We start from the raw sequence: 25,540 nt of genomic DNA, 5'->3' as shown, positions 1-25,540 counted from the left end.
TCCCCTTTAGCCTGGGAAACACTCAAACCCATACTTGTCCCTGGCTATCAGGTAGCTGTTGTCCAGTTTGCTTTCCTCAATGACTCCAGAAGAAGGTGATTGGGAAGTATCAGTATGGCTGGGACTGGAACTGCTGGGAAGAGTGGCCCGGTTGCAAGTAGGGGAGGGTCTGTGTTTTGCACCTGAGCTGCAGGAGGTGCCGTGGGACATCTGTGTCAGTGGTTGCCTCTTATAAATGGTGTTCAATTTGTGTTGAATTGGGGCTGGGTTCTTTTACCTATAACACTTGCAGGACATGCCAGGGGGCTGATGTCTACTACTCTCAGCTATATCACAGAGTAGGTTATGTGGGACAGGCGAGTAAAGCGACTCCCTGACAGACTTCCCTGCTGGCTGGTTGGACTGAAGAGCTCATTGGGAAACAACAGGGAGACAAGGCAGGCTGCCAGGGGCCTGCAGGGTTTGGCTGCCCTTGGGCATGAGGGGTGTCCCTGACCGTGCCTCTGAGCCTGGCATGGGCCAGGAGCTCTTTGTGGTCGTGGTGGAAGCAGATTTGGTGCCTGTCCAGCTGGCTGCCAGCAGCAAGAGCAGAGCAGGTGTGTTGCTAAGTATGGCTCTGGCTCTTGTGCAGAGCTATGTGGCATGGTGTCCAAGTTATTCTGGGTTCTCTCCCCTTCCCTGCTAAAGGACGGCTCCTACGTGGCAGCCACGTGCCTTTTTGGCTGAGGCACCTGCCCCGTGCCCTGACCTTGGGGTGAGCCCTGCCAGTGGCATCGATGTTCTGCTGCCATCTCTCCTGTCCTGCCAAGGAGTTTTGAGGGCCACCTTGTACCATGCTTAAGCCTATGGGCTTGATTACTGATGTAACCTCAAAACTCCTTACCCAAATGTAAGTTTGGGTTTTTTTGTCCTTCTCTATTCATGTGCTTTTAATACTGTCCAGAGAGCAAACAGGCTTGAGTTGAAGTCTACATGGGTGGGTGACTGACTGAATTTTCTGCTTGCTTTTGATAGAGGGCCCAGCTCTCTGTGTGCACTGAGCTGTGACACTGGGTCTCGTCCTGGTGAGTGCCTCAGGGCCAGCACCACAGCCCTGAACCCTTGAGGCTGAAGGCCCTCCATCTGATCTTTCCCTTGAGTTACTACAGAATTCAGAGGGCTTCCATTGTGAGTGGGCTGGGTTTGGAGGATCAGGTCTTTAAATCTGTCCAGAGTGTGAGTGTAATGCTGATGGCCCTCTGATGTTGGAGGGCTTGGAGGATGGGGGCAAGTTGGAGACCTACTGAAAAGCCTCACTGTCAGAGTTCAGCTGCCAGCCTGAGAGATGGTCACCTCTGTTCGCTGAGAGAAAAGCTGAGAGGGTGATTGGCTGCCTGAGTTTCTTTCAGCTGAGGCTCAAAGCCATTTTTCTTATCTCTTGCCGTTGCCAGCTCTGAAGAAAGCCGTGGATGAGACAATATTCAGCTGGGAACTGAACTGGTGACACCAACTAATTCTTGCAGGGGGCCCCTAACAGCTATCACATGATAACAGCTTTGAGTTCCTCTTAACCTGGGCAGGGTTTGAATAAGCCCCAAGGGACTGAAGGCTCTTTGTGTGTCATCCCTGCTACTGTATGAGGCCCTTTATTTTAAATTTTTATTTGCAGTGAATCATTGCCTTTATTGAAGGCCACTTCCTTCCCTCCCCCATCTCTCACAGATTCTGAAGCCCTCAAGTGCCCATTCTCCGATGAAGGAGAGGCCCCGGGGTAAGTCGCTGTCGCCGCGCCGGAGGCAGGGCAGCCCTCAGAGACGGGCCTGCAGGAGGGACAAATCGTGAGTATCCCTGCCACCATCCCTGCTGGGCACAGGGGAGGCTGCTGCTGTTACTTTGCTGTACACAACTTCTGTGCTCACTGACACATACAGGAAAACTGCACCAGGTGCCTTTGGTAGCAGAGGGGCTCCAGAAGCTGCTGGCACTGCTGATGTCCTGGCATTGCTTCCAGTGCTTCCTGCTGCCTGATGGCCCCTTTGTGCAGGGTCCTTGCACTGTGCAGCTTACAGAGACAGGGGAAGTGTAAACTTGTCTTTCCAAAGTGACAACATCACTTGAATTGAATTCTTTGATTTTAATCAGCCTAAAAAAACCCCAGGCTGCTTTCCATGTGTGTCGTAGCCAGGAGTTGTTCTTCAGCTGTGTGGGGAAGGATGGATGCAATACCTCTAAATGGATAAAACTGTGCTTCCAGATCCACAGGCCTTTTACAGCCACTGGCAATTCAGACTCCCCTACCTTAGATGTGGAAGAGCTGAGTTCTAGCTGTAGTGCTCCATGCCAGGAAGCTGACAACTGTGAAAGCCTATACGTAACCCAGATTAGTCACATATTTATGATCATTGCTTTTTAAATAGGCTCCCAGACTACTGTCTCAGCACTTATTTATTTATTTTAAAGCACCTAACAAAGACATTAGACTAACCTTCTAAAGATAACTTCAAGATACGTTAGCAGCAGATGATTTCACAGCAGGCTTTTATTTTTACATGTTCATTCGCACGCAATCCACAATGCTGTACTTTGGGCTTTGTCACTGAGAGCTCCTTGTTTAGTGCATAGATAATTATATTTGTGATGGGCTCAGCTGCTTCAGGCTTCTTCACCTCCTAGATTCTCTTGGGGAACAGTTTCATTTTTGAGTTTCTGATAGTGCTTCTGAGTTGCTGGAGTGGATCAAGTATTTCTGGAGAGGAATGAGTGTCACTGGGCTTGGAGACTCTCCAGTTGAGGTGGTTTCCTGAAAAAGCTGCTGGGCATGTGGCTACTCTGCAGTGACTGATCTCTCCTTGGCAGCTTTGCTTTTCCAGGACAGAAAGACAGGGAGGGTACAGGTGGCCTTGCAGTGGCTTCAGCACCTGTTACCTGCTCAGTGGTTTTGTTCTGTTGCTCTGTATCAAGAGCAAATGATATGTAACTCTAAAATAAACCCTGGGTCACCCTGACAGAAGATGCAGGACCCAGACACAGTGTGATGAGCTGTGAGCCCTGAAGGGGGAATGGCATCCCCAGGTCAGGGATGAGCTGAATCACACATCCCAGCATGTGCAGCAGTTGATGTAAGGCGAGAAATACAAGAGGAGAAATGGGGTATTCTCTTCATATTGGTGGATCTCTGAGAACCTGTTGGAGTGAGAGGCCTTTGTGTTACACACAGAATAGGAAAGAGTCAGGTTTGCTGGGCTTTAGGCTGGAATCCAAGCTAAAGAATGGCTGTGCTTATCAACACTGTTTTGTTTCTTTGTGGATCTCTTACTCACATGCTGTAATTACAGCTTTCTTGAGCTTGCTGGGGAGGGGGAGAGAAGCCTTTTGCTCCAGTGTGAGCTGGCGGGGCAGAATAACACATTCATTTGAAAGGCTTCACCTGCTGATGACAAGCTGTTATTACAGCTTGGGTTTTTTCAACAGTAAAATTATATGGGCCTGCTGGGAGAAATCTCCCACTGAAGGATATGGAGTGTGAACTAGAGTATCTTGGTTGGATTGTTTCTGAAGGACAAAGGCTGAAACTGTGCTTAAGGATGGAAGAGGATTTCATAGCCACAGATGTTTAACTTCTCATCCTTGCCCCTTCAGCTTTGTTAGGGAAATGTTAGTGGTGGCTGCCAGCAAGCCCAGGATAGCCTTTCAGCCTGGAAATGCAGCTGCAAGGCAGGTGGGGCACATTGCAGGGCAGGTGGCAGTGCAGTACCCAGTGCATGCCTGCTAGGAGGCTGGTGTGTAGGCAAATTGCAGCTCATTAACTGAGCTGTGCAGCAGTCCCCGTGCTCTCAGCCCACAACTGGTGTGATCCTGCATGAATACAGAGCATACAGATAGGGCAGTGCCAATCCCTCTGGTGAGTCTGAAGCTTTACTGTGTCCACTTGCCCATCCTCTGAAGTCGCAAAGCAGAAGGGTGCAGTAAATTGCATTCCTGTGCTGGAACAGGCAGTGAAGTGTTTCATCCTCACTAGGAGCTCCTGGAGCTGGAGGAGTTTGGGAGAGTTGCTGTGAGTTTGGAAGGGAGGGTCATGCAGTAGTCTGGAGAATCTCTGCTCCTAAATGTCAGCTCACCAGATCTATTTCCTTTCAATTTCATGTTGAGCCTTGACATGCATGCTCTGTGACTGGCTGGCAACACTGGCCTTGTGTGCTTCCAGCCCAGTGTAGCTGCTGAAAGGGAAGTTCTGCTAGTTGGTTTTATCAGCGTGTGCAAGGGGGCAGGATTACATTAGGATGTGTCAAATCAGGCAGCTCCAGTGCAGACAGCTCATGAATGCTGTGTGCCCAGCAGCTGGGCACAGCTTGCTCACCTGCTTGTGGTCAGGGTGCTTTGGACAGGAGGTGTGATCTGATGGACCTGTAAAGCAGAGGCCCCCGGCCTCAGAGGGCATGTCTGGCATTAAGTCATTTGGCACCGAGGAGAATGGGGTCTGTGGTGCCTCTGGTCCAAGTCTTGTCTTTTCCTGAAACTTATGGAGGACAGTCTGTTTGTAGCTAAAAGCTCCACAGTTGTGGATGGGTGGAAATGGGCATGTCACCATGGGTGTACAGTGACTCCCCATCCCTCCTGGATAATCAGAGAAGGTACTACCATCCAGGCATGCTTTAATTAAAACCATATTGTGACCCTAATTAAAGGGAGGGAGGAAAAGGTGTGAAGAGAATCCCTAAATTGGAGAGAAGGGGGAAGGAAGGACACTGGAAATCTCATACAGTGCATCTCTTGCTGGTCTCTGACTCCTACACAAGCTCTGAGGGATGCAGCTTGTAGCTTGTTTACTGGTTAGTCAAATCCCATCTGCTCTGAAGGAATAATGAGGAAAAATGCAAACTATCTTACAGTGATTTCTTTTAAGTGTGATCCCTTCCTGCAAATGAGAGAGACTAGTGAAGACTTCTTCTCTTTTGTGAATTACTTAAATTGAGACAAACACAAGGCATGGTGCAGGGCAGTACTGCAGTGAGGATGGTGAGGTTATTATGAGAGGTGCTTAGATAAATGGCAAAGCAACAGGTTTCATTCAATGTGCCACTAGGCAGAAGAGCATTAGATGCCTCAAATGCTGTGCAGATTCTCAGCAGGGATTTGGTGTTAACTCTTAAAAAGAAAAAAAAAATCCTTGTTGAATTGAGCAATTAAAAAATATTTCAGAGGCTGTGTTGCACACATGCATGTGTGAGCTATACACTCTCAGTTTTTGGGGCTGCAGCAGTACAGCTCTTCCCTGTGTGTGCCCCAGCAGTGTGCCACAGGCAGGGCTGGGCTTTCCCTGTTTTCCAGCCTCCTGTGGCACTGCTGCCTGCCCTGAGCTGCTCCAGTGGGAATGGGCTGGCAGCCTGCAGCAGGGAGATAAGGGCCAGCCTGGCTGTGCAAACTCAGGGGTCATATCTGCTGCAGAGAGGGCAAAGAGGAAGCATACAGAGCTGGAAAGCAGGGCTGAGGAGCTGAAAGCACTGGAGCCATGATCAGCCTCCCATTGTACTGCTGGGGCTTTAGCTGTGTTTCTGCAGGGAAGCAGACGTGCTATGGAGTACTGGAGAAATGTGTGCTTTAAACAATGTCTGTCTTCAGAAAAGCAAACACATGGCTTAGTGTGAAAGCAGCCAAGAGCCTGCAGTAAATTCTCAGATTAGACACTTCCAGACTATAAATCAGCTGGATAGTTTCGGTTTGACAACTTTGTTGCAGGAGCTTTTCCATTGCTTGCTAAAAAGAGAGAGACTGATAGCTCAAGGTTTCCTTTGGTTCAGGCTGTTGGAATACTTAAATGGCCTAACAGCATCCATGTGTGATTGCTCAGGTGAGTGGTATCAGAATGCTGGATGCCAGGAGGCTGGAGGGAGTCCACCCTGTGTTTTCTGTTTGGTGGGCTCCAGCCCTTCATACAGACCCAGCCAGGAGGAGGGGGCAGGCTGGGGGACAGCCAACACACAGTGCCCATGTGAGAGGCCCTGCCTGTTTGCTCTCAGCTGTTTTTGCTTTGCTCTAAAAACTGGAGTCCTGCTCCGGGGTGGATGACAGGTGGGGTGTGTCTAGTCTTAGCTACTCATTCAGGGCCTCTGTCAAATCAGGAGGAGGGGGTGCTTCAGGCTCACATCCTAAATCCCAGGCGCAGCTTGTCAGAGGCAATACGCAGATAGCTCTATCACAGTAGCTCCTGTAGCAGATTTACCAGGATTGTGTTTAAGATGACATTAGCTCCATCCACTCTCCTGTGAGGCAGGCTTTTCCCTGTGTGGCTGCTGAGCTCTCCACGCCTGCACGGCCGTGCGGGATCGCTGGTCAGCAGCGCCCTCTTCCCTCCCCTGTGCGCAGGCCGGCGGTGCTGGACAAGAAAGGAGACCTGGCTGCACTCAACGAGGTGGGCTACCAGCTCCGCATCTGACACGGCCGTGCCACGGGCTCCAGAGGGCTTCCCGCTGCTGCCGCTGCACTTTACCTGCACCCCCTTGGAAGGAAAAAGGAATGGGACTGGTTTTTAATTTATGTACTCTATAAATAAAAGTTTGACCTAGAAAATAGGGGGTAATTGTTTTTGGTGGCGGTATTTATTTCAATTTATAGAAAAGGCATCAGTGAAGAGAACCTAAAATTAGATTTGCCAGGATATGAGATTTTTTTTCTCTCCCATCATGTAGCAGATGACTTCAGTGGTGTGAGTTTCTTCAAATATAATTTCCCTGTACAAGTGTTAATTGAACTTGGCCTTGTGCTGGGTGGTTGCATTGGAGTAACTAACAAATCATATTCTTAGTATTAAGATGTGCTGGGGTGCAGTGCAATTAAAAAAATCATATTCACTATTAATCTTTAATTCAGCAATAAAAGCAAGCAGTGAAGAAGTGGCGTAAGTTTTTAAAGTATCAGTATTACCTCACTAGACTTAATAGATATGCAAAACTGTCAGTATTATTGTTTTCTAACCGATTTGTACTGTTTCCCAGCATTACTGGGAGTATTAAAACAGCACTGGATGTTTTACTGCCACCTCTATTATTATTTTCTGCGTGTTGCCGAAAGATGTTAAGTAATAGTAATATGCAACTGTATTCTTAACAATGACGTCTTGTTAGGCAAGATACAAGGGTTGAGGTTTTTTAAATGATGATAATTGATGAATAATGAATTTTTAAACTTTCATAATTTTTTTTATACTTTTGTCACAAGCTTTTAGTCTTTCTGAACTACACCGCTGAAGCACAAAACATAAAGATTGCTGTTTTGTAGAGACAAGTCAGCTTTTTTCTCATATATGTAGTACCTGGAATAATGGAAAAACTGTGGGAATCGCTAACCTGAGTCTATGTGCTTTTCTCTCCACATTTATGTGCAAATTTGAACCTTGTCTTTGAAAGGCTGAGCAGTCTCTGATGGTGATGCCTTGACACCTTGTATTAAATCAGGCATGGCAGGCTAAAGTCAAACCTCTTGCCATGCTGTGCAGGGAGTTTTCCTGCACATGTTGTAGTAATAACTGCTTAGTCAGACTTGAATAAGGAAGTATGGCTGAAATAGATGAAAATCAAGCTTGTCTGCTTCCTCCCTGCTCAGTTGTTTTGTTGTAAGACTTGGCTAAGGACCTGTGATGGACAGCAGTGTTCTCATGTGATGTGGTAAGACTCGCTGGGGTCCACCATTCGACTTAGTGAAGTTCTCTGGAAGCATTTGAGTGCTGCATTCCTGGAAATGTTTCAATAGGTGCCTAAATATAAACTGGATTATTGTACATGTCCAGCCTCTACCCTTTGTGCTGTGCTCATAGATGCTGCCATGGGCCTGGTGTACCTCCCCTCCTGAGCACTTAACTTTTTTGGGATCTCGATGAAGATGGATGCTGTTACAGACTGACAGTAATGCTTATTCAAATGGAATGATGGAAGCTCCTAGGACACTTCCATCAGCCAGAAAATGAATGAATATAGAAGGAAAGAATTGCTTGTTCACAGACCTCATTGCTCAAAAAACTGAATTTCACCTGCCTAGGACAGGAAGAAAAAGCCAAGACCCAGCAACCTTCTACAGCCAATGAAAGGCTTTCTACTGATTAAGAGTTCAAAAGCTCTAGAAAGAGAACTTTTCAAAAGTGTGACACCTCTTTATCCAAGTTTACCATATCAATATCAGGAAGGCCTTTCCCATCCCTCTTTCTCTAAACTTTTCCACTCCTGTGTTCACAGTAAGGATTTTTTTGGTTAAGGAGTGAAGCTGAAGAGAGGGAAATACTCTTTTGGTAGAAATTCTTGTGTAATTTGACATCAGCTGCAGAGTTTTGGTTTCAAACTTTGTGCTGCCCAGTGTCTTGTGACCTAAATAATTTTTAATGACTTCTCATGGATAAAACGGTGTGGAAAAACTTTTGATCAGCTGTATCCTATAGCACAATGTTATCTGATATGTTGCAACTTTTTTCTATGAAACCATGGTTTACTTCAGCTCAAATAATCGTTGTATATAGTTTCTACCCTTGTCCAGCACACTTTATTTTCTCCTAACTGATACTGAAGCTTTTTAATGCTGTAGAGGTGTGTTGACAAATTGCTTTTGGTCCTTGTTTAAAGTTCTGCTGAAGTATTCTCTTGAAACTTGCTTATGATGGCATTTGTCTTAAGTGTGGTTCAAGTGACAGCAAAGTGGTCAAATAGTATAGAAAAACATGCATGACTTTTTGGGCTTTTTCTCATCACTTGTATATGCACAGCATGAAACTTCAATAAAAGTATCATGGTAGTCTTTTTTTAATGCCTTATGGTGTTTTTTTGTTTTTGCTCTTAACAAGGGTTGCTACAACTGAACAATGTTTTTAGCTGTAATGTGGATGTACCCAGAAATTTGTTGCCTCTATCTAAGGATGCTGGCGTCTATGAGGTTACTCAAATGCTTGAAAGCAGACAGCATCCAGGATCAAACAGGTTCTCATCCTCAGCATCAACCTGACTGTTAACAGGCAGAAGAAAGATCTTCAGTTACAACTACCTATGACTATGACAAAAGTAGCCCCTTCCAAATTCTCAGCAATGTAAGCTGAATGTTTTGGCAGGTGCTCATATTTTGTAATGGACTGAGGAGCTTCTTTAATTGCAGTTGTCTGCAGTCAGGGAAAGGCAACACAGATGAAAATTCCACAAGTGCTTCTGTGAGACAAATGTGTCTAAATGGGTGCAGGTTTTCCAGCACTACACTGAAAGACAATTCTTACTTCAAAGTTGGTTCTACATTACTCATCTATGTGTAGTTTGACCAAGTTACAAGATTTGTTTCCAGCCCCTCTACATTTCCTATTTAGGCAGTCTGGTGTTTTTTTAATTACTTAGTATTTTATAGAGAATGTTTATGAGTGCATCATGAGAGTAAATATAAAACCATGATAATTTAATAACGTCAGGATCTGTCATTTCAAGATACAACCAGGCCTTTTTAATAACTAAATGGAAAAAAAAAAACCCCACCCTGTCACCAGTTCTTCAATATGTATGAAACCTTAAGATGTCAAGGGCTAATTTTTTTGCTCCTGTATAGATCAGTTAAGTCTCCTGTGATGTGGTGTACTCGTTAAGCTTAGCTTTATTTCAGATATTTAAAAAAAATTTCAGTGAATGCTACCTATATTTAAGCCCTTAAAATTTTAAGCAGCAAATTCTTAAAGAATCAGTATTTGCCTTTCTTCCTTTGAAAGTTCAATCTTGCAGCCTCTGCACTGACAACACTGAGTAAATTCCTTTACAGAAGTGTTAAGATGGAAGTGACCACAAAGCACCTTTGTAGTAAAACATGATTTTGAACTCATTTTAAAATGCTGCGGGAACACAGACAATTCCCCTTTGCTTGAAGAAACACACAGTTCTCAGAATAGTCCTTTTTACTGTGATTTACAATAAAAATCATTTACAACATATTCATGAAAAATAATGCCATTTGGAGTCTGGCACAGATGTTTTCCTTTATCAAAGAGGAAGCTAATGTAAAATCCTTTTTCTCCCTAAAAGACTTGGTAAAGTAAATTAAGCATTTTTTTTAAAAAAAAAGGAAGTCCCTTTAGAAAGTCTACTTTACACAACACTAATAAATCAGCATGCAGGCAAACTTATTTAAACTGGACCAGCAGTGCTTGAATTTTAAAAAAATAATAATAATCATCCCATGAGAGAGAAGGTAAAGGGAACTTTACCTACACCACAAGTCCTTTGGATATTACCGTTCAATAAGCCTGAACTCTGCTAGCAGTGGCAGGTGGTCAGAAGAGTTCTTTTCATTGGGAAGACCATTAACAGTCCAAAGATCTTTCTCTGTTACAAGTGCCAGCCTGCCAAGAAGTTTCAGACCTCCACAAAAAGAATCCTCTGCTCCTGTTAGAAAAAACAAACCAAAAGGCAATGTTTATCAGTGTGGGCTAAGTATCACATGTTCATACAGATGTAGAAGGAGGAAAGCAGTATAGCAGCAACAGTTGGTACTGTTCCATGCAAAATCGCCAATATGACAGTTCAGAAATTCTTTTATGATTCTCAAAATAGAGTTTCAGCAGTAGACCTCAATGTATTCCTGAGGACACTGTTTTGTGGAGGGGTAAAAATAGAAATAAAAAAGAAAATGCATTTATTTCTTCATTGTAACTCCCCTGAAAAAGCCTCATATAATCCAATCCATTACTTTAGAAAACAGCATTGCTAAACAGAGCTGACACTTGCAAAGGTAAGTATCTTTTTAGAGTTACTGGTTCACATAACATTTTATTTCTGTATCCTAAGGCACACAGTTCCCCAGCAGGCAAATCATACAGACACTTTTGCTCATAAGGATGAAGGTATTCGAGCTTTCTATTCCCTTTCATCAAAAGAAAGGGATCTCCATTATCTCCTGCTACCTATAACTAAGGAACTAATAATTATATTCCTATAACCTAAGGAACCCACTCCCACCTCCTTCCCCAGATGGAACACCACACTGCTCATGCAAGAGTGAACACGACTCAAGCCTTGCAATTACTGCACACTTACATAGAATGGTTTGGCTTGGAAGGGATCTTATGGACCATCTTGTTCCAACCCATGGGCAAGGGACACTTTCCACTAGAGCAGGTTGCTCAGAGCTCCATCCAGCCTGACCTTGGACACTTCCAGGGATGGGGCAGCATTGGTCCCAATACCCTGAGGAATGAGGAACTGATCCCTGAGGAATGCCACTTGTCTCCACCTGGATATTGAGGCATTGATGGCAGCTGTTTGTTTCCAGTCAATTCGTGGAGTGGTGCAGCCACTAAATCCATCTCTCCAGCTGCTGGGCAGGACCATGTCAGATGCCTTGCACAAGCCCAGGGAGATTGTTCAGTTGTTCTATGTTTCTGTGTTTCTATATTTCAGTTGTTCAGTTGTTTCTATGTTTTACAATTACTGTAACCCTGCCACTCAAGGCCATTGGATTTGCCCATCATCAAAGAGCAATCAGCTTCAGCTCAGGTGGAGAAATTTCACTGAAATCCTTCCATGATGTGTAAAATTTAGATTTCCTGAGCTATGTATTCAAGTTAGACAACTACTCAGGAACCCTACCTATTGCTTTCAGAGTGCAGAGGTGATCCTGGGCGAGTTGAGTGCTTTCAGGACCAGTACAAACTGCAGCTGTAACTTTTGACAGAAATACTTTCTGTGTGAAAGTTCTCAGCAAATTCAGAGCTTCCTGGCTGACTCTGGTACTGGCTTCCCAAGAGATACTTTAAAGAACTATCCAGCAACTGCTGAACTCCTCAGAGAGTTCAACAGCTTCATCCTTTGCCATCTGCCAGCTTTCCAGCCCTTCAACAGCCCAGCAGCTGTTTGCTGCTTTAAAGAAAAGCTTTTTTACTTCAAAGATCTCTTGGCAGCTCTAGAGCATATGTCCACCAGGTCTTGAGACAAATTTGTCATTTATCAGCACCTGCACATCTACAAAGGAGCAGTTTGTTGCCACAGAGAGCTTGTCTGCATGCAGTGGTTAATGTAACTCAGAACACTCAGCAAAACTGTGCCCTGCAGGACTCAGGTAGATACTGAACCCTGGTTACAGGAAATCCTGGCAGGTGGATTTTTTATACCAAATATTTGGATAAACATGACAGAATAAAGCATGAATATTTTAAAATAAAACCCTCTAAATGGAAAAAACCAATCCGTGAGCCTAGACCACATTTAAAATTCTTGTACAGACTTTGGCAGCTTTAAATACAGATGCCCAGGTCATTAGAAAACTGAAAATCCAAACCATGGCTTAATTTCTAAGAGCTTGCGAATAAAAACTGTACTAGTTTAAAGTAGCTGGAAAATTCAAATTTGGTTCCATTCTGTGCTCTGATGTGAGAACAATCTATTTGAAAAACAAGTGCAAAAAGAAAAAAGTGCTGTATCTCTGCTGGAGCAACGATGGTGCTAATGATGGTGCAAAAAATATATAAACAGGTGAATTAGGATTAAATTCTGTGCAGAGATGCATTCTGCAATCACACAGCACTCCATTAAATTACATGGAACTCAGAAGTAATTTAAATACTTCCCATATTGTGGTTTTTCAGTCAAAGCTTTTGTATTTGCCATTTTACATTAAGGTAGCATTTACTGTGCACGTTATGACAAATGAGACTTCTATGAATCGACTCAATGAATTTTAACAATCTAGTCTCAAGTTACAAGAGATGAAGGTGGTGTTTTCATTCCACATACTGAAAACAATGTTAATTTATAAAAATCAGTGGCACTGTACTCTACGGCAATGGAATCCAGGTTTCTTTGCTCCAATGCAGAGACATTTATGTGCTAGCACTGCACTGATGTTTGTTGATGGCATGAAACACAGAACTCAGGGGAGCATGGAAAGCAAACTGCTCAGAAGCACCCACGGAATGAGTCCCAGAGCAGTAAAGCATGGAGAAACACTGTGATACCCATCACGAAATTCCCACAGAGGTACCGCGACTTTCTTGCACCATCTGGTGACTTTTAGCTGCAACTGCAAACGGGAGAGTGACAGCTGGGCCCGTGCCAGTGACCGTGCTCACAGCAAAGGCCAAGAGTCTGTTACTGGGCAGAAATTACTGCAAGACAAGCTGAGAAGTAAATTGCCAGGAAACGATTCGTTTATCAGTTTTAATGCACATCACAAATTGCTGTTCATTGTGTTGATCAGATGATTGGGAACACTGCCTTGCTGTAGGTCTGGCCTGCATTACTGACAGCAGTACTTCTCAGGTGCCACTTCCACTGCTGCTTTCCTGTACTTCCAGCTTGTCCCCAGGCTGAGACAGGAACCACAGAAATGTTCACTCAGATGAAAAGGATGGCCCTGTGTGGCACTACAAGTCCAGCTGTGTTGAGCTTACCATGTTTCTCAGGTAACAGCTGATATTCAAAGCACTACCATGAACCTCTGAGGAACTTCACATGGATGAAATCATCACTGATGAAATCATCACTACACTTCTCTTACAACAGCAAACAAATATTCTTGTTGAGCATTTATGAAAATTAAAAGTCAGTTTCTTTACCTGGCTGGTCAGCAGTATCATCATTTGCTGCAGAATAGAAAATATAATCCACGGTGACAGCACTTCGGGAATGACAAGTTGTCACTTCTGGAATCCCAGTTTCAGGGAAGTAATGAGAATACACTGAAGACAATTTAAAGTGGTGCCGCAATTTTGAAGATGACCTAAAGAGACATCAAAGAAAAGAATTTTATTTTCTTCCATTACCGAGAAGGAATAAGCAATGAAGAAATACCAAATAGTCCCTGGTTACAAACAAAATTAATTATCTGGACATGCAAACTAGTGTTTCTCTCCTGCAAGCCGTCCTGTAGTCTTTTGTTGTGAGAGGCCTAAAACTCTGAAGGCAAAATGCAGGCAGCATTTTCAAATAAAATGCTGATCAGAACTGGTTTAGCTGACACTTTACTTAATAGATAGCTTTGAACTCCATATATATTCTGTAAGCATTCACATGTCCTCACTCAGCAATCTCCCCCTGACACACAGGGCAGAAATGTCCATGAAAGCAGCTTATATGAAAGCAACAAAAACACAAACTCATCTAACCAGACCCTTCAGCATAAAGAGAAATTCAGATTTTTAGAGCTTTTATCCTCCCCCAAGCAAGAGGCATCAAGTTCCAAGTTAGGCTATGCTTATATCTTTCTTCCACTCAGGCTCCCATTTTGTGTCTCCCCATCATTTGTCTGTTCCTCTTCAGTTCAGCCCATCTTGTCTCACCTGTCTTTTCAATCTTGAAAGCAAAATGCAAAACTGCACCTTTCAGCAAAAGAACTCCTGTCTCTCAGGAGTTTTGCTTCCATCATCTCTACAAATCATCCATCCCTCAGCTGTACCTGCCTCATCCTGGATTTTAAACCTAGGCTGCAATGTGTTCTGATTGAAATACAAGCAATTAAACAAAAAAATCAGCACATTACCTTGCCTGATTCAGAGCAGAGACAAACATGCCAGTTGGTACAACACAGGGAAGTAGTAATTTCTGGTTTTGTTACCTGACATCCCTTTTAAGATGAGGGGGAAAAGCCCTGCAAGAAGCATTCAGCATGCTATGGATTTAAACCATAGCATAGGGCTTCCTATTGTTATCTACTTCTTCTCTCAGAAATGCCACGAGACCTTTTTCATCACCAAGAATCACCAAGAGTTCTACTATGACTATCTGCAGTGATGCCAAGATGTCATTTCTGGTAAGAAATACCTGACTTGGAGCTTACCATCCCATACATACATTTAGGCATTTATTGCCTTCTTCTATGCCTAACTTTATACGCCTTTGCCAGTTTGGTAAATGCAAATATATTCTTGCTTTCAAAAAGCAGTTACATTTTCCTCCTCAGCATTCCAGCCATGGCTTCCTCCTTCTGAGTGAAAGTTGCATTACCAAATCCATAATACTCCACATTTCTCAGACTCAAAGAACTTAAACACTCCCACAGAACTCATGACAAGGAAGATTTTATGACCTTTCCAGTTCCTTTCCCTTCTTCATCCCAGTTTCACATTGAATTATAGGATTTTACAGATCCATAAACCAGTGTATCAAAAACAATAAAAAGAGAGAGAAGTGCCAGTAGTTCAGCAGCTGTATTTTTTTCCTCTCCCTCTTTTGAAAACATGGCTTCTGTAACTGGACTCAAGATCACATGTTTCTTGTAATGTCCCTACAGAGGATGATGTTCTGTTTATGTCAAGAAGTGACAAAAAATGCCAGAGGCATTCTTATAATGAGCAGACAGAAAGTCCTATCTAGACAGCACTGACACCTCAGCCCTGCATTCTGAAAAAATATCTGCAAATTCCTGAAGAACACACATTCCATTCTGCTGTCTGATCAGCCTTTTCATGTTTAAATGAACAATGATGCTTTTGCCAAAAGGGCAGACAGGGTTGGGTGATCATCAGGTACCCACAGCTGGAATCAGATATAAGTTTGGTCTAAAACCAAAACCAACCCCCAGGTAACCAGCCAAGGGCTTGCATATTTTTCCCCAATACATACTTTTCAGGCGCTATTACAATTTCCTGAGTGTTGTCTGGTTTTGCCATTTCCAATTTTTCTCCTGCAAAATAAAAAAAAAATTCAATTTATATTTAAAATAGGATATAAGTAAGAATGCTTACTTACAAGAATGCTGAAGAGCTACAGAAAAGCTACAGTAAAAAAAAAAGTATCTTTAAGTACAGTTATTTTTTTACAGCAGGCAAGGTACAATTCACCTAGCAGAATTTAATTCTTCTGTTCCATTAGTAAAATCCCCTTTAAAGACTCTTTTATATTATGTCCCATTCATTTAAAATTTGTTTTTCTGTCAAAGGAAAAAATAGTGGATGAAAGATGTAGCCATACTCAGCAAGGAATCACTTGCTCTTCCCAACTGTTGCATGAAGTGCCAACACTATAATTCATAAACACTGAGGCACAATGCAGGTCCACACTATGTCCATGTGCTGCATCCCTTCACCTCCCTTTCCCAGTCACAGCACAGCTGGCTTTCAGGATGCAGACACGGGACTTTAAACATTGCACACCAATTCCTGAAGGGAAATTTCTAAATAAAGATTCAAATTTGCAAAGTTTATGTGAATAAATCACTTTACACTCTAATGAGCCCAACAAGAAAGCTTTGTAAAGTCAAGACTCACTGTTTTTCCCCCACTAAAACAGAACATATAGTTTTCAGTACTAGTTGAATGATGCTTTCAAAGGCTCACAAAAATTCATTTATTCAAAAACTGACCTGCATTTTCTTCCTTTTGTTGCTGTTTTATTTCATATACACAGTTTTGTGAAATGCCTAATTTTTTGGGCCAAATTGGAATAGATAAGATTCTTTGTCCCCTTGGAAACTGTTCTTGTCCAGAGACCTGAGAAAGAGAACAAGCTTTTTTCAGAAAAAAAAATCTGATTTAATAAACCACAAAAAAAAAGAAAACCCACTAAACAAACCTGAAATAAGTGAACATTTTTTGGTAAAGTTTAAAGAAAAAGGCCCAGCCCCTTGGAATAATTATAATGATTCAAATCCCTGTAAAAATAACACCCTTTATGTACATCCACTCTGTTTATCTATAGCAAGTTCTTTACAGGTACCCGATTTTTCCAGATGGTTCTTGTGACACTGAGACACTTCCAAGGACACTGAGACACTTCCAAGGACAGCACTGGCTCAGCACAGAGAGCTACCCAGATCAGCAGGATGCTGATCCTTCTGGGAGCAGGTCAAGTCAAAGGGGGGCTTGAATCAAGTCCCACTATCAAACAACACCCAACAGGGCTATTTTTTTGGTCATGTTTCCTCATTTTATGTAGTTCAGTCACTCCTAATACATAGAATGTGACACATCCAACAGCTGCATACAAGAGCTCACAACAAGACATCTTTTATCATGGAACAGTTGAGATTCAGCATCAAATTGCAGCTTTGCTTTTACAATTACTGCAGTCACCAAGTTTATCTACAGTAAGAGTTATCTTCCCACAGAGCACACAGTAGGTTTTTTATTAAGTGGCTATTTTATCCTACTTAAAGACTGGGACACTTAAACACAGTGATAAAATCATCCAAACACAGTGATACAATTGTTCTGTGGATACACTAAATTTCAGGAATGATTGTTGGTGAGTTTTTCCTTTCAGAATGGTGGGAGAGGACACAATATTCCCTAAGGCACAGCTAATATATCCAAGCTTATTTAACTGCAATATCTTTTGCTTTGCAGGCTGCTGACAAGGCACTAAGAGAGGCACTGCAATGGAAACAATCACAGCACCACCCAAATACTTCTCTTTAATCAGCATTAACCATTTTTTTGGTGAGAAGTGAGAAGCACAGCCTACCTTCCCTATAGCAAGTCCTTCATAATTTAACTTTCCTTCCTTTATAAATCTGTACAATGGAGAGCCAGGAACAGAATTGAAGTCCCCACAGATGATAATTGGGCAGAAAGAGCCATCCTTCTGAGGGGCAACACTGGCAATCTCTGCCAGGAGCATTGCAAGCTGGGTCAGTTTGATGTCCCCTCTCCTTGGGTTGTACAGTAGGTGTGTATTGGCAATACAGATGGCAGCATTGGCTTTACACTGAAATCTGGGCTGCAGCAGCAACACCAGTCCAACGTTGTCCCTGTCCAAGAGTGGGATATCACGGCGAAAAAATTCCACTGGGTTTGAGGAAATCAGGCTAAATTTGGAAGTTTTGAAGCAAATGGCACAGCCATCAGGTTTTCTGCCTGTCCTCATTTTATACTCACAGTGATATCCTGCAAGAAAGGCAATTAAGAACATAAAATACTATTGTATAAATAGAGATTTTAAAACAAACAAACAAATCAGAAAGATCTCACACTGTTTTCTCACATCACAGTCAACCCCCAGTCTGAAGTACCAAAGCCTGTGTTTCACATACACTTGTGCTCTTTTCTTTCTGCCCTAATCTGAGCTGAGGCAAGGCAGGACAGGAAACATGGTCCAATACCTTATGCAATGTGCAAACATCTACATACTCTAAGATACCAGTCATGTTCTTATCTCCTCATCTGGAAAAAAACCCAAACCAAAACAACACAGAAACCCCCACAAGGCACATAAAAGTGGCCTTGTGCATTGAAGTTTTTTCTGGATGCTACAGGAATGGCTTAGGAGTAATACCAGTGAAGCATTACCAATCAAAAGCCTTAATCATGCTAAGTCATTAGTCAATGTCTAAAATTATTCATGGAACAAAGGTCTCAAATGTATTTACATAATTATGCAATTATCCAGTGAGCAGCAAGTGGCAAGCTTTCACCAAGGAAACAGAGACACTTATCAAATGACAGCACTGGAGTTCAAACAAGTCCATCTAGAAATAGTGATTTGCAATTTCTTCATTTTATGCAGAGGTGATTTAAACAAGATCTTATCTATTTAAGGGAAAAAAATAGATCTTGAAACAGTATCTATTTTTTGCCATTTTAAAATGTTCTCTGCCCTGCCTAGACCATATGAATTCATGAAGTACAGCCTTAGTGAAGTAGGGTGAGCTGACCTGAGCTCACACCAGTGCTGGACAGGGGATTCCCATTCCCCTCTCGCAGATTCAGGCCATGTTGCTCCGGCCACTTGTTGTGGCACTTAGTGCTAACTCAGTAAGCTAACAGAAAACTAACCCAGAAAAATAAAATTAGTCTGGATAGTATTCTGCTGGACTGCTGGATTTCACCAGTGAGTGCCAAAACTATGCCAGGATAAGGGGCAGGACATGCATCTGGGAGCTAGGGATGGGGAAAGGAAGAGCTAAAGCAAGCTCCAGATCCTCCTGTACACTAGTTACAAGCTCTCTTGCCCCCAACAAGCCTGGCCTGACAGTGTTGTTTCACATTTCAAGGGGATTTCAATCAGTACTGCCATTACCCTCTTCTTTGCAAACACTCAATTCTGGGAGCTAAACTACCTCAACTAACAAAAAAAGAAAAAAGTATCAGTCTAGTGCTGCTCCTTTACCATGTCCTCCTGGCATCACACAAGAACCAGTGGAGGATGGAAGTGGGGCCCTGGGACTGGAAGGTGGTGCAGGGCATAAAAGATTCAAATCAGTTTAAACCACCATGGAATCAACCCTTAGCAACACATTCCTTCCATAAAATTACAGGAGAGATAGTGACAGGACAGTCTATTCAGACTGACTGACAGCATTTGTATAAAAACCTCATGAATATATACTGACCATGGATAACATTTAGTGCTAATATCTGGAAGGTTTCAAGGCAGAAAAAACATGCCCTTGAAGTGCTACCCAACAAGAATACTGGTAAAAAGGATTAAGGTGGTTTCAAGAGAGCACTTGATGAATTTGTAAAAGAGGATACACAACATTGTTGCATGTCATAGCAAAAGACTTGATTCTCTAATAGTACTAGTTTCCTCAAAAAGCCCTGAGTTCTCAAAGGGTAACAAGTTATCCCTGCAGGGGAGAAGACAATGTATTGGTTCTAAGAGTTTCATCATACCCAGGGATTCCAAACTTGACTTGATCTCTGTTCTGTAGTGGTCTTCTTGGACTTCCTGTAAGCAGAGCACCTAAGGCAAAGGTTTACAATTAAAATGTATTAGTAAGTACATCAAAATGTTACTACAGCATATCTCTGTTGGCCAGTCTGTACATGTATTAAAAAAAGCAAACTCAGAAGGTTTTTGACTCCATAATCCCACAAAAGAATTCACTCTTCATAGAAAATGCTCCCTAAGATTATGAAGAAGGCCCCAACTCCTCCTTTTTCAGACAGACATTTTCAGAGGTGAGATTCAATTTAATCACAATAGTAACTTGTTCCAACATTCTCAGCAGCTCAGAGGAAGGCTCAGGGAGAAAGGATGAAGAGGCAAATGGCACACTACAGGATGGAAAACAGGCTTCCATATTATAAGAACCTGAACCAAAGCTGAAACTCAAAATATTCATTTAAGAGAGCTCACAGAATCACTGAGTATTTTGAGTTGGAATGGACCCACAAGGATCATGGAGTCCAAGTCCAGCTGTGAGCTTCTCTGAGCCTTCCCCCAGCACTCTGCAGGAACACAGATCTACAGCCACCACTGGGATAAAGCTCCCAAAGGGGAATAAGTTACCCCTGCTTGCTGAACTGCAGCAACACATCCCACCTGCCCAGCTCATTCAAGCTCTCAAGGGAGAGTCAAATCTCAAGCAACATTCTGAAATCTCTGCTTCACCTAAGGTTACAGTTCCAACCAATGAAAGTTTAAAATCTATGTCCTTTAGCAAGAAATTTCTCTGTGGAAAGGACACCTGCATCTGCCAGGGTCTGAGAGCAGCTGCTCCTCTCAGAAGCTATCCAAGGTATCTCATTGTAAAGATAAATGCATAGAGGATGTATAAATTTATTAGGAAGAAAGGAAGAGTTTGAAGGGACTTTAATTTCCAGATTCCTGGCTACATACTAACATAACTAATATAAATGGTTCAAGGCTGTTTTTCTGTGGCTTCCCTAATACAACTATTTTTTTCAGTACTGTTTTTTGACACAAACAGGATGGATTCTATCACTGAACTTTTGTTGGTCTGAACAATGACTGAAGCAACATTTTACTGACTTGACTTCCTGATTAAGACTTACAATAATTTATGTGAACAATAACATACAAACAAAAACAAACAAACTCTACAACCAACCAAAACCACAGAGGTGTTTTTTCAGACCCCAGTACAGAGTAGCAGAATTTGCTACTTCAGTTAATCAGTTCTTAACAAATATCCACATGCTCATTTTCTACTCACATCTGCATCCAGCTCTTTGATTTCTTGTAGGATGTTGGGAAATCTGTATGTCCAGAATAGCAATCGCTGCCTGCAGTGTCTGTACAGGTGAGAGTTGTCTTCCAACAAATTCTGTGAGAGAATGTTGTAGGACATAACTGTAAAATCAAATGTTGCCTCACTTCCTGTGCTGCTTTGGTCAGATCCTTTATTTTTAGCGATTTTCATTGTTTTACTCTGCTGACAGAAATATTCCCAGTGTCTTTTGATGGTTCCTGTTAAAAGAATATCAAGCAGAAAAAAGTTATGTTATAGACCATATGACTTCTTACTGCTCTTGGAAATCATTCTACTGACAACCATTTGTCTTTCAAATCTCTTAAATAATTCTAAAAGCTTATTCAATTAGCAGTGATTCAGACCCTCTGTTTAAGATGGATAAGCATCAGTAAAAAAAAAAAAAAATCAAACAAACCAAAACAAACAGCACAAAACCATTATATACCCTGAATTTCAACTGCTTTGAAACTGGGGAACTGGCCTGTTCTAAGGAGATTGTTGCAATCAGACTACACCCCCTGCTCCTGTAGAAGGGCTTGCATAACTGGTGAGCCAAATCCATTCTGTTGGGAGTCTCCCACTGCCTTGTGCCACTTCCTCATCAGCAGAGATGGTGTATGCCAGTGTGGATACACTCCTTAGGGCAGCATATGGGCACCTTGTTGATCTCTCTATGCATGACTAACAAAGGGTTAGGAATCCAGCAATCACATCTACCGTGTGTACAGTCTGTAAAACTCAGCCATAAGCTGCAACAGGGTCTACTACAGGAGTCCCAAAACAAATAAAGAACCCAATTTTCCTCAGTGCGTTGAGAAATCAAGAAATTATTAAGTTTCAGAATTACCAAGAACTTCTGAAAAGACATCCTTTACCTTCCTGCCATTTTTAATTTCATACTTACAATTACTAGGAAAATTCATAATAACATATCTGCCCATCATTAAGCATCCAATTACTTCTTAAGAAATGTATTTCTCCACTTAAAAGCTCACAGAGATGCTTTTCACCCTTTATATCTGACCTCATCTGAGAGCAAGCTGAGGTCCAGTTATCTGTGCTAACAACCAGTGGCAGACTGCAGCTATAGCTGTCACCATCTGTCCTATTTGGGGAGTAATTTTCATTGCTGTGCTTACATTATTCAGGACTTTACAGTGTTTGCAATGAATACTGCAAAGCTTTAAGTTCTGTTTCTGTGGTGGGAGAGAAGCCACATTGTTCCTCAGCAGGTATCTTTAACTAGCATCACTTTCCAAAGGGTGACTGGGAAGGACCACAGTGCCAACCACACCCTCAGATAAAGCCATCTGATAAAAGGCAAGCAGGGTTAACAGAGGACTCTGTAATCAAGGCACAAAGAAAAGTCCCCTCCTTTGGCTCCTGAAGATGAATATGTTTCTAAGCCTTATGGGTTTTTGTGTCCAAAAATCCCTTTGGGATGCTGATAGCATCTATTACCCTTTTTAGTCATAATACAATTTCCAGTTTAGTTTGCTAAGGAAGTGATTTATGCAAGAGGAAAACAATTTTGACTGTGTCCCCCTGTTTGTCTCACACTAGACAAAACTGTAAATATACACAAGACTCAGTAAAATATTTGGATGCTATGTACAAGATTGTATCTGTAACAAGCTAACACAGACACTTTGAAGTTTCATGGAAGTTTGTTACTAAGCCCAGTACACAACTCTGCACTTCCTCCTGTATTTATCTGGATAAGCACACGTGCTGCCTGCTCTGTCAGACGTGATCTGACACAAAACTTGCTACCATGCTAGTGGCAGAATACAGCTGTAAGAACAAAATCACACAAGCACACTGGAAGCATGCACCATTAAAACTCAGTGCATTCATTCTCAGTTTTCTAGGTCACAGATAACACAACTGGTCTGGAAAGAAACCAGTTCAGGTCCAGTAGTGTTCATGAGCTTAGGTAGAGCACAAGGACTGAAGCTATACAACTGCCAGTCCAGCTCAGCCCTACAGCAAGTCAGCCAAATCTTTTCTTTCCAGAGCTTCCAAGTTACTGGTGACAGAGACACGAGAGAGTGTTGTCTGAACCAAGCTCAGGACTCCCGAGGTTGGGCAATCCCTCACACAAGTGACTGTGTTCCACTCTCAAGTGCAGTGAACCTAGTTCTGGTACTGTTTGACAGCACAAAATACAAGTTTGCTGACTAAACAGCATTACAAAATTGGAGCATTTTAAAGACATGTTTCCCTGAGAGGGGTGCCAAGAAAAACAGTAACTCAAAAGGAGCAGGCACTACTGCTCATGTCTCTAAACTTATTTGGTGTATTCAGCATTACAAATAAACACAGCAAATGAGCAAAGAGCATCTTTTACCTTTCTTGCTGCCATGTTTTTCCTCATTCTGTGCTACAGAAAGACAAGATACTTCCTTCTGATTAGACAAGTCTGTTTGCTGTTCAGGAGTTGAAGTATCATCCTGGCCATAGAGTTTTCTCTTCTTTGTCAATGGTTCTTCTCCTTCAGATTTCATACTGGGGTTGGGGAGGTGAAAGCAACAACTTTGGGTGTAGTTATCAAGATGCCAAATGGAGTTCTGAAATTGTCTCCAAGTTCCAAAAAATGGACGGAATCTCCAGTTTGCTGAAAAATCAGCTGAAATGGGGAGTGGAAAGGAGGCCCAGGGAGGATAGTGTCCGGCCCATCTCATACAGCTGGAAACTGGGCTGTTCAAGGCCAGTATCTGGGAGCCATTCCAGTGGGTGATCCAGTCTCTGCCCAGCCTCTGCACATGGCGGGGCAGCATGGAGTGTCTACCAAAAAAGCACAAGTGTCATTACTAGCACACAACTACATCTGCCTGTAGAAAGCTGTGGAGGCAAAGTCATCCTGCTCAGCCCTTACAGAAGATACTCTTTCTCTACAAGTTAATGCATACAAGATATTCAAACACTTATATACAAGGTATTTAAACATTTATCTAAATGATATGCAAAATGGGACTTTACAAAGTGATCTTGCATCTTTTACCCCCCTCAGATTTGTAAGTGACATTTAGTATCCAAACCCTATCTGTCGAGTAACAATTTAAAATTTCTGCCTTGTTGAATTCAAGTGTCAGATCTTTCAAGCGATCAGAGGAATGACCTTTACAAAAGGTCATTTTTGCATGCTGCATTAACTTTATCATAAGGCTATTTGTAAGGAATGAGGAGACCACTTTCCTGCAAGCTGTCAGAACTTTGTTTGGAAAGCCACTGATTTGGCTCAAATCCCAATGCCAACACAACAGGGAAATAAAGGTACTAAGTCTCGAGGTATCCCTAGCACCAGCTTAAGACTAAATCTGTATTCTTACTTCTTTTCCAGGAGAGCAAATCTCAGCTCAGCAACTAAAGCCATGAAAAAGGTGGGTTTTTTCTTTTTTTTTTTTTCTTTAGAAGAAAGAAATCTGTTGCTCAACAAGATAACAGGAAGGTAGGCTGAGTAACAATGATGTCTCAGATTCCTCACTGTTTAAATAAGGTATATTTTGAGCCTATAAGCAAAAGATATCAAAGCTTGGTATGCTTGAAGTTGCACTGAAGGGAGAACCTCCCAGCTGCCATTCAGCCGAGCAAATAAGCCAAAATACAGAATCACTGAATCACAGAACACGCTGAGTTGGAAGAGACCCACAAGGAGTCGTTGATTCCAACTCCTGGCTCTGCACAGGACACCCTGAGAGTCACACCCTGTGCCTGAGAGCACTGTCCAAAGGCTCCCTGAACCCTGGCTGCCTGGTGCTGTTCCCTGGGGAACAGCTGCTCCAGTGCCCAGCCACCCTCTGCGTGAGGAACCTTTTTCTAATACCCAGCCTAAACCTGCCCTGACACAGCTTCAGGCATTCCCTCGGGTGCAGTCACTGGCACCACAGAGCACAGACCAGTACCTGCTCCTCCTCTGCCCTTCCTAAGGAAGTTGCAGAGACTTCAACCTGGAGGTCTCCCTCAGTCTCCTCCAGGCTGGAAATGACCTCGGTTCAAACATAGATTCTCCTCAAGGCCCTTCACCATCTTCGTAGCCCTCCTTTGGACACCCTCTAATCGCTAACACAACTCTCAGCAAAACCCACTTGTCCTCAAATAACCTTTTCCGCCACAGCGCACCAGATGTAGTCCGGCAGAGACAAAAACAAAACACCCCCCCCGGACACCACAGCATAACTGTGGAGCAAAACGAGGCATCACTCCTTTACAGAAACCCCCTGAAACACATGTTTTACAGAAAAGCACTGAGAAACTGCTCCCTCCTAAACCCGGCGCCCCCCACTCCCGGCAGCAGCACGCCCCACGCCGCGCTCTGTTTACCGCGGCCCTGCTCGGCCTAATGGCGGGCATTGACCACCAGCGGCCCCAGCCCCCGTTACCTCCCGGCGGGCCCGGGCCCCGCTGCCGGCCCCGTGCAGCCCCGGCGCCCCCCGAAGGGGTCAGCCCAGGGCAGCGCCAGCTCCGGCCGCCGCGCTCCGGCCGCCCCGCCACCGCCTCATCCTCCGCACGGGCTGCGGCCGCGCCGCGCCCTCCCGCTCGCTCCTGGGACTTGTAGTCCAAGGGCCGGGCCCGCGGCCATGTTTAGCCCGGGCAGCGACGCCGGGGCCGGCCGCCATGCCGGCCCCGGGCGGGTGACGCCCCCAGCCCGCGGTGCCCGCCGGGGGCCGCGCCAGCTCCGGAG

At 43.3% G+C, this 25,540-nt stretch overlaps 2 protein-coding genes across 2 annotated transcripts in view; one reads left to right on the top strand and one right to left on the bottom strand.

Annotated features, from left to right (window-relative positions):
• VASH2 (vasohibin 2) overlaps positions 1-8,766 on the top strand; it is a 34,824-nt gene extending 26,058 nt beyond the window's left edge. The window contains exons 6-7 of the mRNA XM_071426295.1: positions 1,702-1,817; positions 6,343-8,766. Of these exons, the coding sequence (XP_071282396.1) occupies positions 1,702-1,817; positions 6,343-6,412 (186 nt within the window). The 3' untranslated portion in view covers positions 6,413-8,766. The remainder of the gene's footprint in view (positions 1-1,701; positions 1,818-6,342) is intronic.
• Positions 8,767-9,570: 804 nt separating this feature from the next.
• Positions 9,571-25,540, bottom strand: ANGEL2 (angel homolog 2). The gene is made up of 9 exons (XM_071426282.1): positions 25,239-25,540; positions 23,207-23,643; positions 20,818-21,071; positions 19,532-19,601; positions 17,382-17,803; positions 16,282-16,408; positions 15,543-15,603; positions 13,538-13,701; positions 9,571-10,370 (listed from the first exon to the last, which is right to left on the bottom strand). The coding sequence occupies exons 2-9, from the start codon at positions 23,634-23,636 to the stop codon at positions 10,216-10,218; spliced, it is 1,683 nt and encodes a 560-aa protein (XP_071282383.1). The 5' UTR covers positions 23,637-23,643; positions 25,239-25,540; the 3' UTR covers positions 9,571-10,215.

Source organism: Agelaius tricolor, unplaced genomic scaffold (genome assembly GCF_023055355.1).
Source record: "Agelaius tricolor isolate 1412-34295 unplaced genomic scaffold, bAgeTri1.0.p SCAF_1, whole genome shotgun sequence".
Lineage (NCBI taxonomy): Eukaryota > Metazoa > Chordata > Aves > Passeriformes > Icteridae > Agelaius > Agelaius tricolor.
Note: the sequence above shows the minus strand (reverse complement) of the source record. Positions and strands in the feature narration are given on the sequence as shown.